The following is a 15,639-nucleotide window of genomic DNA, read 5'->3' on the forward strand; positions in this document are numbered from 1 at the left end:
CTTCACTTCAAAATGTCATCTAATGTTTTTATGTAATTATCAGAATCCAACTAGTAAAGAGTTTAATGAGAGAGCTAGCAAATGATGTTGGGATTATGACATAGGTTTCTGCTCCTTGTTTGACTGCCTCTAATACATTTTAAAGTAAAAAAGGGCGAGGACTATCGTTAAAAGCTTTTCCACAATTCCAATGGTTCTCCTGTTAGATTAAGTCATATTTCTTAGTTTAGTGGCCATTAGGTGGCTAGATAAGGCAGTAATTTAGACATATCCCTCCCAGAACGTTCCTTTTAATGTTCCTGTGTTCTTTTTTCCGTCACCTTTCAGTACACCATATTTTTCACATGCAAGCAAGAATCCAGGTTGAATTTAAACACTTTCTCTCTTTCTCTCTGTGATTCTAGTGAAGAGTGTACACTGTGCTACTGAGTTTGAGGATTTCTTCGGGAAGCATAAACTGGTGAACAGTGAAAGTCATGTGGTCAGCATTGCCGAATACCTCCAGAGAGGAGACACAGCCATCATCTACCCCGAGGCACCGGAGGAACTGTCCCGTTCCCGCCTCACCACGCCCGAAGTCAATGGACACGAGGAGAACGGTGAGAATGCCAGGCAGCTGTTGCCACCGTCTGATTGGCTGCATACCGGAGTGTTTACCTTTACAGCGAGGTGCAGCTGTCTGAGTGGTGAAATCATAAACCTAAAATTTCCCATCCCGAGGGGGGCAGCCGGGGTGCATTACGGCGCATACCTTTCTTATGAAGAACGTGTGAAAAATTAGACATTCAAGCCACCAGAAGTGATTACAACAGAGAGAACACAACTGGTCCCCAAATGGCATCAGTAAATGGGTTTTAAAACAGCTTTTAGCCAGTTAGGGTTAGTAGCAGTTTATTCCGACATAATCCAAAGAAGTCCAGGCCAATTGTGAGGCTCCCATCTGCTTCTGTTTCAAGACCCGGATTTAATTTTGAACGCCAAGTGGCAACCCATATACAAAACCCATAATGTTACCATAAACTGCATAGAACCAACACAAAAACTATTTTAATAGAAGAATGCTTGGTAACTCTTTACTTGATGCCTTTATGATTTATGAAAGTGTTCATTAGGTACGTTATAATGTATGTATTTTTTTCAGAAATAACCAAAATATTTGCAGATTCCTTGTTACAGTGCAACACGATGTCCTAATGCATTATACTTCCTAAACACGTAAAAACAAATAGGTAAAGATTATAAATATATGGTTATAATTATTAATGAGATCATACAGTGTATTAAGAGGTGCGTTACAGGGAATAATTCATGCATTAAAATAATTTTATGTGTTATATTTCTTCACCTTAAGCCCATGAACAAAAATTGTGTGAATTTGAATGTACCCACTGTGTGTGTTCATGCTTTGGCGTGAGTGTGTGTATGGGTGGCAGTGCCAACATTGACGGTGGCACACAGTGGAGCAGATTGTACAGATACCTCCTCGTACCACCCTGGGCACAGCGCCCATTCGCTGCCATTAATTTGCTGACCTTTTGGCCCACTGCCCCTCTCTCTCTACTGCAGACCTGCCACCTGGAACTCCAGATGCTTTCGCCCAACTGTTGACCTGCCCCTACTGCGACCGGGGTTACAAACGCTTGACTTCCCTAAAGGAACACATCAAGTACCGGCATGAGAAAAACGAGGAGAACTTCGCCTGCCCTCTGTGCAGCTACACGTTTGCTTACCGCACTCAGCTGGAGAGACATATGGCCACACACAAGCCAGGAAGAGATCAGGTGAGCCACACTTCCTCTCTTGCTCTCTCTCTATAGCTAATGTGCTGTATTCCCTCTGAGAAAAGATATCATTTTGATAGGCAATCATTATTAATTTTTCATGGCATTTTGAAGATGCAGATCTTTTAATGGTTATAGCCTTAATTGAGGTCTAAATGGTTTTTTGATGGCCTGCTCTGATATGATTCTGCAGTCTTATATTCACGATCGAATGACTATGTTAATTTCCAATTTTGAAATTGTATCCGCGCTTTAGGTTTTCTTTTTTATGTTCTTTAAAAATCAGTTTCTCTGCGGTGACAGAGTAACACATCATAATTTCCACATGCGTAAATGATAAGCGTAAGCCGAGCACTCAGTGTTTTATTTCTTAACAATCTGTTGGAGCATTATTTACACAGATTATATGGGTTATCATGGTAAGATAAAAGACACATTCATCTGTATAAACAGGTAGATACACTGGATCTCTTCTGGCAAATAAAGCAGGTCCATGTAATGCAAAGTGATATGTGGATCTCTCCAGTGACTGAACCACTTAAAACTTATCTTTACAGCTCAAAGCACAGTGTGAAATCCGACTCGCTCCTGTAATCATCCAAGATGATTGATGGTACAGCAGCTCTTTTATCTCTCAGACATGACGTTCTGACTAGAACAGACTGATTTGATACACAACGACCTGCCAACTTCTTCACCTGATGCCACGGGCTGCTCAAAACATGAACAGATGGCTCATTCTGCACCCGTGACCCCTCTAATCCACAAATTACTTCCTATTTGTTGGTCTTTGTTTGTGCGCTTCATCTTGAAAGAATTTCCTGTTGAAAATTTGCAGTCTGAAAATCTGATGGCTATTGAAATCAGTCCATGTTGTGCAGTAGAGCTCTCTACATGTGTAAGTGACTTTGGTTTACTGATAAGGCTGATTATTGATTGCTAAGCCCAATAATATGCAAATACTCAATCAAATGCCCCGCCCACATCATGCTTGACACACTTAGAGCAAGTGCATCTCACCTGGGTGGAAAAATCTGTCTCCTCTCACTGCCAATCACAATTAGGCCGACGGAGTGACTGTATCACATCGAGGGTGATGGTGGGACTAAAACCTGCCTCCATCCTCAGAGGGATGGTGGTGGGCGTAAAGCAGCTGTTGCTGTTTGTTTATGCGACTCAGCAACATATGAGCTAATGGTGGGGTCCCTCCCCGCCGTGGGCCGCACGGCTCCCCGCTTGATGTTTGAAGGTTGCCGCTGTTTGAACAATCCTCCCTGTGTCCTGTGCTTTATGCCATCTGTCTCCAGTGGAATGCGGGCCTCTCTCTCTCCCCACCAGTTGTCGGCGCCGATCATGGGCGGCGCTCACAAGCCTTTTGTGTTCCTCTGCCCGTTCGACATACTCACCTCCCACTCTGAATTAATTGTGCTCGCCTGGTGCGCTCTCTGCTTCTCTGCACTGACAACCATATTGTTGTTGTTGTTATTGTTATTATATTATGATTTTCGGGGCTCTGCTTTGAATTGCAAATGCGAGGGGCGCAGCGCTCATGTTCTACCTTTGAACAGCAAATGAAGTGCCTGCCTACGAGCTGCATTCACGCATTACTAAAGAGACGTTTGAAGCCTGTAAACAGTCTACAAATTTGTGTCCAATTATGAAATTGCAACATTTATTCGAGACCACCTTTTTGCGTAATGAACTCTTTGCACAGGTATCTGAAGGATGTGTTGATTAAATATGCGTGATTTGTTTGGAACAATTATGCCAAATTAGATGAAGTGGATAATTTCTGCCTCCCTAATGAGGAAAAAAAATCTTAAAAATAGGATTATTTTTGTTCTTTTTTTTCGCTGCCAATTCAGCATTTCTGGATCTAGAGTCAGGAAATGAAAAGGTATGAGTTGGTCTGTTATCGCTGCTCAAATGCACCCAACCAAAGCAAGATGCTGCTTTACAACAGAAGCCATTTGGCCCGTTATGAAATTATTCACTGAAATCTTGCCTGTTGTGTGTTTGTGCAAGAGAAGCTCATGTGAATATTTTCTCACCCACAGCACCAGATTCTCAACCAAGGTTCTGGCAACCGCAAGTTCAAATGCACAGAATGTGGCAAGGCCTTCAAATACAAACACCATCTAAAGGAGCACCTGCGGATACACAGTGGTATGTCCTTTTCTTTCTTTCATAACTCATTGCTTTAGTAAAGAATGTTCCTAATTCGACATCAGAATGAATGGCTTCTTTGTTTGCTTTGTTTCAGCAAATAAGTTTAATTAGATAAAAAGAAATGCAATCAGTGTCAGTAAGAACATCTCACGCTTCCTGATGTGATCAAATTCTTTGTCTGTCTTTACTGTAGGCGAGAAGCCATACGAATGTCCAAACTGTAAGAAGAGATTCTCACACTCCGGGTCCTACAGTTCACACATAAGCAGTAAGAAATGCATCGGACTGATCGCCATAAATGGCAGGGTGAGGAACAACATGAAGACTGGTTCATCTCCGACCTCTGCATCGTCCTCCCCAACAAACAATGCCATTTCACAGTTACGACACAAACTGGAGAATGGCAAACCTCTCCGTTTGCAAGACCAGTCCAACCACCTCAACATCAAATCTGAACCACTGGACTTCAACGACTATAAGCTGATGATGGCCTCTCATGGTTACGGTACAGGCAGCCCCTTCCTGAATGGTGGTGTGAGGGGAGGCAGCCCACTAGGCATTCAAAACTCCCACAGTCCCCTTCAGCACCTGGGCATGGTTATGGAGGGGCAAACGCTGGGATATCCATCACTGGGAAACAACCTTAGCGAGGTACAGAGGGTCCTGCAGATTGTGGACAACACAGTTTGTCGACAAAAGATGGACTGCAAGCCAGAGGAGATCTCCAAGTTGAAGGCTTACATTAAGGAGTTGGGTTCCCAAATAGAGGAACAGAAGCAAGGGCTCACCTCTCCCAGTGGACCCCAGAACACACTTCCACTCATCAATCACAACGGTGCCACCAAGAGCATCATAGACTACACACTTGAGAAGGTCAACGAAGCCAAAGCCTGCCTTCAGAGCTTGACTGTGGACTCTAAAAGGCAAATTAGCAATATCAAGAAAGAGAAGGCAAATCATATGCTAGATATGGGTATAGAGGAAAAAACGCATGAGAATAATAATCTAATGTTTACACCCTTCTCCTGCCAGTATTGCAAAGAGACCTTCCCTGGCCCCATTCCCCTGCACCAGCACGAGCGGTACCTTTGCAAGATGAATGAGGAAATCAAGGCCGTGCTTCAGCCCACTCAGAATGCCACGACCAATAAAACCGACTTGTTTGCAGAGAAACATGGCCTCTTGCACCCCTCCTTCATCCCTGAGAAGGGCGTCAATGGCCCTATCAGTCCCTACAAGGACCACATGTCAGTGCTGAAAGCTTATTTCGCCATGAACATGGAGCCCAACTCAGAAGAACTACTGAAAATCTCCATAGCAGTTGGCCTTCCACAGGAGTTTGTTAAAGAGTGGTTTGAGCAAAGAAAAGTCTTTCAGTACGCTAATTCCAGGACTCCCCCTTTAGACAGGAACCACGTGGAGTCTGGTCATCCAGTATCCTTTCACACACCCACTAAAGACTCTTTAGGCATTCGGTCTCCGATGTCACTGTTCAAAGGTACTGACCACATCACATCCCCCTCCATCCCCGAGCTTCATAACAACATTAACAACTGCGACACCCCACTCAGGCTCTCCAAAACTCCTCAGTTCTCCAACCACAAGCAGCTGGGGGATAAGCTGGACCACTCCAGAAGCAACACGCCATCTCCTCTGAACTTGTCATCCGCCTCCTCCAAAAACTCCCACACTAGCTCTTACACACCCAACAGCTTCACCTCTGAGGACCTGCAGGCTGAACCTCTTGACCTCTCATTGCCAAAGCTCATGAAGGAGCCAAAGCACATCTTGACTGTGAAAAACCGACCCAAGCTAAAAAGCACCCCCACTGATCATAACCACACCATGACACCCCACGAGCATGCAGACGAGCCGCTCAACTTGGCTTATCTCTCTAAGAAGGAGTTTGGCAGCCCCAATGCAAACGGCAATCTGGACAAAAGCTTGAGCCCCATGTTTGGTCTGAATCCATTCACTGCCAAACCCCTGTACAACTCCCTCCCACCTCAAAGTGCATTTCCTCCCCCTACGTTCATGCCTCCAGTGCAAGCCAGTCTCCCGGGGCTGAGACCCTACCCCAGCCTCGACCAGATAAGCTTCTTGCCGCACATGGCCTACACGTATGCAGCAGGGGCGGCCAGCTTCGCCGAGATGCAGCAGAGGAGAAAATACCAACGGAAGCCAGGGTTCCAGGTAAATAACGGACTCGCTGTTTCATAAACCCTCAGGCCTGTGTTTCTTTTTTCTATCCCTCTGGTGAGTGGAGCTCGGCTTCATTCAGACACTAATTAAAAGCCACTCAGAGTGGGAGAGGGGAGCTCACCTCACGCCCAGCGGCTGATGAGGCGATGAAAGAGAACCGCAGTTCCTGTGGTAGACGTCAATGCCTTTAGTGCCATACGCCGGCTCTTTTAATGGTGAAGGTTATGTTGCCAGCCCTTGAGTGGCTCGTCCAAGATACAGAGAACAGGAAACATCAAAGTGGGAAGTGTTCGTCGATCTAGTGTAGATGCGCCTTTGGCGCCGCTGCTCTTTTTCCCATCTCAGGTGTGAGAATAATCAGACACATAGAGAATCAGTGAACCTTATTCTCATTTTGCCTCTTTTTTCCCCTATATTTCTACAGCGAGAAAAGCTGAAATGAGCTTGAGCATAAAGATTAATAATGCACACTCCCCATGTTCATTACAACTCAGCGCTGAGGGCTGTTTAACATCGGGGAAACCATTCTGATAAAAAAGTATTAATAATGTTTCCTATTCTAAGTTATTAAATTAGATTTTAAAAATACAGCTAAGGGCATTTAGCTCAAATTGATTGTGGAACGATAGCACAGAGCTTTTTAAAAGAGAGTGCACAGAAGTATTGTCAGTTCAGAGCCGGCTGTCCATAATGAGGGCTTCCTCGCTGGTTTTGGCCATTTTGTGCCCCTCTTGATTTAATCATTACTGTTTGAAATTAGAGGACTGTGGCAATATTCCCTACTAAGACTCTCTTCTTATTGTCATTAGCTTCTAATGTAATAATATTTTTTTCCCCATTAATTTAGGTTTAAGCCTATCGGGGTAATCTCTGCTCAGATAAATACTGCGCTAACACCCTTTCATGTACAAAATTAAACCAAATTTGAATGCAAATATATGGAATAAGGTGTGATTAAGAAGAGAGAAAGGCCTCATTTGCAATATCCTGCCTTTACATGCTTTTTCAGGTCACAAACATTGTAATATTTAATTCTTAAGGCTACTACTCCAGTTTTAGCTGAGAAATGCATATCTTATTCATATTTACATATTACACTTTAAATAAAAAATACAAATACAAAAATCATGAAATACATAGATTAAACAAGCAAATTATCTTCTGATCTATTCTGTCATTTACAGTATATTGATTATTTTATCTGGGTGTATAATTTTTATTACAGTTTATTATGAACAGATTTATTTATAAATAATCATTACAATATTAATACATTATATCATTAAATCATGTTTTTATTTTTATATTATATTATATTATATTTTAAATAGTAAATTATTATAATTGTATAAAGTAAAATTGTAAAAGTAATTGATTCTGACACTACCATGTATATATAATGTTTGTTTTATTCTAATGCTTATTGATTTGTTATGTGTTATTTTTATTATTGTTGGACTGTAGAGTGAACCACTTTGTGTGATGACAATAGAAATGATATAAAGCTCAAGGAGCTAACAATCGCCGTCTCTTTCCAGAGCGAGCTTCTCGACGGGCCGGCAGATTATCTGAGCAGTCTAGATGATATGGCCGACCCCGAGGCCTGTCTGTCCAGGAAGAAGATTAAGAAAACAGAAAGTGGTATGTACGCGTGTGACCTTTGCGACAAAACATTCCAGAAGAGCAGTTCCCTCCTCAGACACAAATATGAACACACAGGTATATATACTGTTCTAGACACCATCATTTAATAACTGTCTGTCTAACTCCAGAATATTCACGCTGCTTTTTCCTTTATTTCTTTCGCTCTGTCTATTTCCACTACCTTAATCATGTTTGCATTTTTCTTTTCTTTTTTAAAGTAAAAACCAACATGTTTCTCTCCTGTTGACAGTCAGTGAGAGGATTTGTAAATGTAATTAATATGGCAAAAACATGACACTGACATTGCACTAAAATAAGAAAATATTTAAACAAAATTAAGCAGTTAGAAAAACAAACAAACAAACAAACAAACAAAAGGCTGGACTGAATAGTCTCTGGAATTGTCTTGGAGTGAACCTTTTACGATGTTAGTAGAGGCTACATCCACAGCACACATTTATTTATTTATTTATTTACAGACTTGATTTTGGATGACTGTATGAACAGGGAAGATTACATTTAAAATGTGAATAAATAAATTAGCAATATTTTTGCTAAATTACTTCAATTTGAAATCTTTAGGATGTAAATGTGTTTATATATATATATATATACATAATATTTTTTATGTCAGTGAAACTTAATAGTTGTCATAACTGCATGCATGATTTACCGATGAAATTAATATCATGTATTCACTATGTTAATTATTTCACAGAGATGCAGCAATATGCTTAAACTTATACTTGTATTTTGATTTATATTAGATATAAAATTGTCAGAATCACAGCTTTGAACAGTAACAATACAGATATATAGAGAATTGCAAATAAAGAGAAGTTCTTCTAATTTCATTTTGAAATAAAATATGATAAAAATTGTGAAATGTGTTGCCTAAATCAGAATTGGACACTTTCGGTGTAAATGTAGCCTTACAATGTGTACACTAGATTTGACCGATAACGTGTCATATGTTCTTTAATACTGATCAATCCCTGAAAGCAACTCTAGACAGATACATTGTGATGCGCAACTCATGCCTGCTGTAGACATGGAGTTAAGGCCACATTCTATTCCAGAGACCAGCCAGTGTTAATAAAATAGTAAAATCAAAGTGAATTAAAGGAGGAGAGTAACTGCACTCATGCACACACACACACATACACATACACACAATTTCTTTCTCTTGATTGCATCACCGTTTACAGTCAGTCTGAAAGGACATGGGAATGAATCCACTGACGTGAATACATCTATTTTATTTCCCTCTGTCTCTCTCTCTCTCTCTCTCTCTCTCTCTCTCCCTCTCTCTCTCTGCGAGTGGGTGATCGTGTATTACGGTGGAGCATTCCTGGGCTGTTTGCGGTCAGCTCTTGGCCAGTTACATGTGTCAGTAAAAGTTGAGATTAGGACTGATTTAGCATATCAGTGTAATTTCAGACTATACAACATAAACAATTATATCTCAATATTTTTCTACCTTTTGATGATATTCGATATGCATTCTGATATTTAAGTTTTTGTTTTCCAATCCAAAAAAAAAACTAAATAAATTGTATTAACCTAAAAGTATAGTTGAAATTTTTAATGCAAGCAGTATTTTTATGAAAAATGTTTTAATTAAATTTTTTCACTTTAATTTCTATACGACTCTATAAAAATCTGTAGTAATACTAGGGGTGCACCGAAATTTCGGCCGCCGGAAATTTTCGGCCGAAATGGCATTATCGGTTTCGGGCCGAAATAAAAAAAACAGCCGAAAACGTAAAGCGAAAATGAATGTCACCCGCACCTCCCATTCGTGAGCAAGCGCTTAGGTTTCACTCACGGTCGAGCTGTTATCACGTGTCCGCCTATCAAAGATTAAGCATGTCAAAGGGCTGTCACAATAAAAAAAAGCTTGTCACAAAAGCTGCACAATCGATCGGACCAACCAACACAAGTTTTGAAAACGTAAACAGGGAATCGATTTTAACGGCCTTCTCTCGGAGCGCGTCCAGCTCGTCACTATACGCTCGCAGCGAACGCGCGTCACACAGCAACTGCAGGTTCTGACACACACACACACACACACACACACAGAGCCTATTAGTGCATAATATCAATGTAGCCTTCAGTAATGTTTTTCATTGATGTTATGGCAGTCCACATTGCTGACTTGTGCGCGTCTCAAGCGCCCTCTTTACGTTCGCCCTAATGCCTGTTTAGTTGTCGGTGGATTTGCCTATATTTGGCATTGAAAAACGGATCAACGCCAAATATAGGCAATTTATAGGCAATTAATAATAATATAGGCAATTAAATGATTCATTGAACACTTTGCCTATGTCTCAAAAATCGAACAGGATTTTTTTTTCACAAAAGTGACAGCCCTATACGAGAGGACACCAAAGTTGCAATATGTAGCATTTGTTCTGCAAAAATCTCCAAAATTGTGGATTTTTTTGCACAATTTTTAAAAAACTATTTTATTTGATGGAACATAAAACTTGAAGAATAATTATTATTTATATTTATTGTAAAAAATATTTTATGTTTTGCTATGTAACTGTTAATAAAAGTTTGATTATTATATTGTGATTTTTCAATTCAGATGCATTAAATCCAAGCAATATATATATACGTTTTTAAAAGAAGCCGGCTTCAGTTTCGGTTTTCGGCCTAGTGCATCCTAAATTTTCGGTTTCGGTTTCGGCGCAGAATTTTCATTTCGGTGCATCACTAAGTAATACAATGCACTATGGCATCGTCTTTTAAATAAATTATTTATATTTATTTAAATATATTTATTATGAAAAATGCTACAAGATTGTTTTGAATCAGTTCATTTAAATTAAGTGCAATTCAGATAAATAATGCATATTTCATATGTTTAAAGAAAGATAATCGTCAAATATGAAGTGCATTAGAATGAACACAGTTTTGTGTAATTTTATATTGCCTTCAAAATCATCACAGATATTCAATATATCTCCTACAACTAGTTCACAACATGCACATTCATATCTAAATGTTAATGTACTGCATAGAATTTAACGTTTTTATGAAGGGCTATATTTACCCTCTACAGTTGATTTTCATTGGATTTTCAGGGGCAAAAATTAAATGAATAAAAAAAAAAAAATACAGAGCATGCTCCATGTCAACTGTGAATCAATTTATAATATTAATAAATTAAAGCTGCAAGCAGCGATGAAAGGGCCCTCGCACCCGGGCTCTCCCTCTCCACCAACCGGTGCCCATAGGAGGAACAGTGAACGTTGGGCCATATGCTTAGAAAATAGTAAATATTTGTGCCACATTTCCTGCTTCCAACAGGTGGCGCTATGATTATAACTGAATATCGACATGTAAATGTTTTCAGGCCCGAACTCTTACCAAACATGCAAAGTTTCGGGCAGATCAGACATCTCATGTTTAAGTTAGTATAAAATAAGTCATTTCATGTTGCCAGCAGGCGGCGCTATACTTATAATTGAATATTGGCCTTTAGTTGTGTTCAGGCCAGAACTCTTATAAAACATGTGATGTTTGGGTCAGATTGGGAATTGTATGCATGAGTTACAACAACTTCCTGTTTCATAGTATTAATAGCATCATTTAGCACATACTAAGTGTTGCTAGAATGTTTGAAAATATTTCTAGCATGATTAGCACACAATGGCATATTTTACTGTGTTGCAAATAGTGCATAAAAGTGTTAAACACGACACTTCCTGTTGCCAGCAGGTGGCGCTGTGACCATAACCGAATATGGGCATGTTGATTTGTTTAGGACAGGACCCTTGTCAAACGTGTGAAGTTTGGGGAAGATCCGACATTGCTTGCCTGAATTACAGCAACTTCCTTTTTCACTGACTTAGTAGCATGCTTTAGCACTTAGCTAAGTGTTGCTAGCATGTTTTAGTATGCTTCTAGAATGTTGCCAGCCTATTTAACACTTGTTGATGCTTTTTATTATTTTGCAAGGAGTCCATAACAGTGTTAAACATGCCACTTCCTGTTGCCAGCAGGTGGCACTATAATCGAATACGGACATGTTGATGTGTTCAGGACAGGACTCTTATCAAACTTGTTCAATTTGGGCCAGATCGGACATTGCTTGCCTGAGTTACAGCAACATCTTTTTTCACTACATTAGTAGCATGCTTTAGCACTTAGCTAAGTGTTGCTAGCATGTATTAGTATGTATCTAGCATGATGCCAGCTTATTTAACACTTGTTGACACTTTTTAATATGTTCCTAGAAATCCATAAGAGTGTTAATCATGTAACTTCCTGTTACCAGCAGGTGGCGCTATGACTATAACTGAATTTGGTCATGAGTGTTTGTTCAGGACAGAACACCCATCACACGTGTGAAGTTTGGGGAAGATCGGACATGGCTTGCCTGAGTTACAGCAACTTCCTGTTTCATGGCAAAACAACAAACTTTGTCAGGCCGCCAGGGACACACCAATTGATGAAAACTCAAAACCTTCACAATTTAACATCACAAAGGTGTTATGTTGACCCTCACTAAATTTGAAGACAATCCGATTAAAACTGTAGGAGGAGTTTGTCAAAGTACGAGGCATGGAAATGGCAAAAACTGCACAAAAATCATACAGGAAATTCAAAATAACTTACTTCCTGTTGGGTTTTGGATCTTGTACCAAGAGACTTTTTTTGTAGGTAATGGTGTGTTGCACGTGTGTACCGATTTTCATGCATGTATGTGAAACGTAGCTCGAGGCGCACTCCGTTGAAATATAACAGGTGGCGTTATCGAGCCATTTTGCCACACCCACTTCTGAAACCTATACCAGATGTAAATTTTCGCCAGTCCTGATGCGTGTGCAAAGTTTCGTGAGTTTTGGAGCATGTTTAGGCCCTCAAAAATGCGATTCATTTCGGAGAAGAAGAAGAAGACGAAGCACTGCAGTGCTCGGGCCCTAATAAAAAAATCTTAAAATGCAAAAGTGATCCACAAATATTATAGCACATAAACATTATTCTAGAATAAATTTTGCATTATAGGACGGTCATCCTGTTCAATTATACAGCTCAGAATCTTGAAAAATCACTTTGTATTATGTGCATATTGAACATCAGTCACCCCTGAGAGCGTGAATACAGATATCTGACAGCTACAGGTCACCACAGCGTCTGCAGAGACGCTTGACTGGCCTAGAAAAGAGCATGATGAAATAAATCAAATATTACATAAAACCCCAGCAATTAAATATCTGGGGCATTTCTATCACTTTCAGTGGCTTTATTTCTTTTCTTTTTTTTGGACTCGAGCACCTGTTAGATTCTGACCGCAGTGTCTCCCCTCGCTCCTTCACTCTTTCATTCATGCCATCCATTGCTCTCTTTCAGCTCTTGTCGCCCCGGGTCTTTTCTCGTGACGTCAGGTGGTAACATGTCATGCAGCACACAAACAGCGTCTCTGTCTCCAAACGACAGAAAAAGAGTTACGCAGCAGGAATCCGCCAGCACATTTCACTCTATGTGTTTGTTCCTGCGCTCTTTGTGTTTGTTTGGTTTGCGCTGGTTTATTTATGTTGCAATGTTGTAGCGCTTGGGCCCTGCGCTGCCTCACCGCTTCACGCTTCACTTCTGTGAGGGAATGTTACAGAGTAAATACACAAACGAGACGGCGGTGCGTCAAGCAGAACTGCAACCAGAGAAGGCAAACATTCATAACACTGGGTTATTTTGGCTTGTTTTCATCGGAAACCTTTTATTTGGTGTTTATTTTGATCTGCTGTGTGTTTGTGAGAAGTGCATATCCGCTCGCTCACCGCGTGCGTCCTGTCGTTGTGTGTTTCCGCAGGTAAACGCCCGCACCAGTGTCAGATCTGCAAGAAAGCGTTTAAACACAAGCATCATCTGATTGAACACAGCCGACTGCACTCCGGAGAGAAGCCGTATCAGTGTGACAAATGTGGCAAGCGCTTCTCGCACTCGGGCTCGTACTCGCAGCACATGAACCACAGATACTCGTACTGCAAGAGAGAGGCGGAGGAGCGCGAGGCGGCCGAGCGAGAAGCCCGAGAGAAGGGTCACCTGGAGCCCACGGAGCTGCTGTTGAACCGGGCGTACCTGCAGGGCATCGCTCCGCCCGGATACCCCGAGCGTACACCAGAGCCTATCCTGAGGGACGGCCTGAACGGGAGCATTCGGGAGCGACTCAAGGAGGTGGAAGGAGACTTCGGGAAGATGGGCCGGCGAGATGAAGAGTTCGAGGAGGAGGAGGAGGAGAGCGAAAACAAAAGCATAGACACTGACGGAGACACCATGAGGGACGAGGAGGAAAACGGCGAGCACTCGATGGACGACAGCTCCTTGGACGGCAAAACCGAATCCAAATCGGATCACGAGGACGGCGTGGAGGACGCGGTGTAGCCGCGCAGCTGCATTATGCAAACACAAGAACAAAAAAGGAAACTAAAATAAATGAAGTTTTAAAAATTGTACAGTATTAAGGCCTAAAGTATGTGTGGTGCTACCATCCTAAAATCACGTGTTCCATAGTATTTATAGCACAAACTAGTAACTTGTACAAAAATTGCACTCTGCTTCTATAATCACTATGAGAATAATGAAATTATTTACTGATGTATATTTATACAGTGTTAAAGAGGGGTGCAGGGGATCAGTATTTAATGTGTTTTTTCTGCCCTCGCCACACACTCTTTTAGGCCGAATTCATGTGAAGGACCGTAACAGTATTTCGTTTGCGTTGATGATTTCGAGTCTTAAAGAGACTGTTTGGAGAGAGGACGACCGTTCGACCGGGACAGACGGATGGACTAAGCCTTTGGACGGTTGTTGCCTTATATGCAAACCTGTTAATCAGCGCGTTTCTAAAGTGCCAACCCTGTTCAGTAGAAGAGGATAGAGCTGTCTCTCTCCGATCAGCACGTTCTCTCTGTTAGCACAACAGCTCTTTAGTTTACAACGACGTTTGTGCAATTTTGTTCTCAGTATTACACCAAACCGTTTTGCAATGACAGAATTGCATCCTTTTATTTGTAGGTTTAAATAACATCTTATTTATGTGGCCCATTTTGTATCTCCTGATTTTATTTATTTCATACTGTACAGTACAGTATTATAGTTCTTCAATAAATAGATCTATTTTAGTAAAATGGAACCTGGAGTTGATGAGAGCATTTATTGTGTTTTGAGACATTAATTGTGAAATGCAAATTTCCGATTTAAGTTCATTGTTTTTGTTCTTTTACTTTCCATTTACTGGAAATTCCAAAATTTGGGAACTTTTGATACAATATTGTGAAAACACTGTATTTTCAACTGAAAGAAGAAAAAAAACTGAAAAGAGATCCACTTTCATGTCTTTTGTTGAAGTGGAACAGGGACAGTTGAAATTCAATGTATGATAATATTATGACTGAGAACACACAGATCTTTCCTGAAATGTCTTTGTAAGAGTATTATGGACTTTTTAATTTGTAATTTCTCTTGGAAATGACCATGCTCAAATAAAAGTAGCCAAATTAAAGAACTCTTCCAGAAGGCGTGTGAATGTGAGTGTGTGTGTGGAGTGAATTATCATGCGTCGTCCATATATTCATGTGTTTTTGTTTTAGAGGACACTCGCCGCTTCAGTTCTGGCTTTGACTCTATGAGAGCGGTGGAAATCTCACCTTTCAAAGGTGATTCTCAGCCTCCGTCATTAGATATTCCTGCCACTTCACAGCCGATGAAGGCCGAGCAGGTTTTCAATGAACTCTTCAAATAAAGAGCAGAGAACCTGTCGAACAAAGCCAGAGCGAGACACACAGACAGACAGACAGAGAGACAGCTTAAAGTGTCTTGAGTTTCTACAGCG

General features: G+C 40.9%; 1 protein-coding gene across 5 annotated transcripts in view; it reads left to right on the forward strand.

Moving 5' to 3' along the window:
• LOC132152217 (zinc finger E-box-binding homeobox 2-like) overlaps positions 1 to 15,323 on the forward strand; it is a 71,339-nt gene extending 56,016 nt beyond the window's left edge. For 3 of the 5 annotated variants that reach the window (XM_059561025.1, XM_059561024.1, XM_059561028.1), the window contains 6 exons: positions 405 to 599; positions 1,567 to 1,781; positions 3,839 to 3,947; positions 4,144 to 6,143; positions 7,691 to 7,871; positions 13,618 to 15,323. In XM_059561025.1, the coding sequence (XP_059417008.1) occupies positions 405 to 599; positions 1,567 to 1,781; positions 3,839 to 3,947; positions 4,144 to 6,143; positions 7,691 to 7,871; positions 13,618 to 14,189 (3,272 nt within the window). In that variant the 3' untranslated portion in view covers positions 14,190 to 15,323. The remainder of the gene's footprint in view (positions 1 to 404; positions 600 to 1,566; positions 1,782 to 3,838; positions 3,948 to 4,143; positions 6,144 to 7,690; positions 7,872 to 13,617) is intronic. The other 2 variants (XM_059561027.1, XM_059561026.1) reach the window with 1 other exon arrangement.
• Positions 15,324 to 15,639: the final 316 nt, after the last annotated feature.

Source organism: Carassius carassius, chromosome 10, assembly GCF_963082965.1.
Source record: "Carassius carassius chromosome 10, fCarCar2.1, whole genome shotgun sequence".
Lineage (NCBI taxonomy): Eukaryota > Metazoa > Chordata > Actinopteri > Cypriniformes > Cyprinidae > Carassius > Carassius carassius.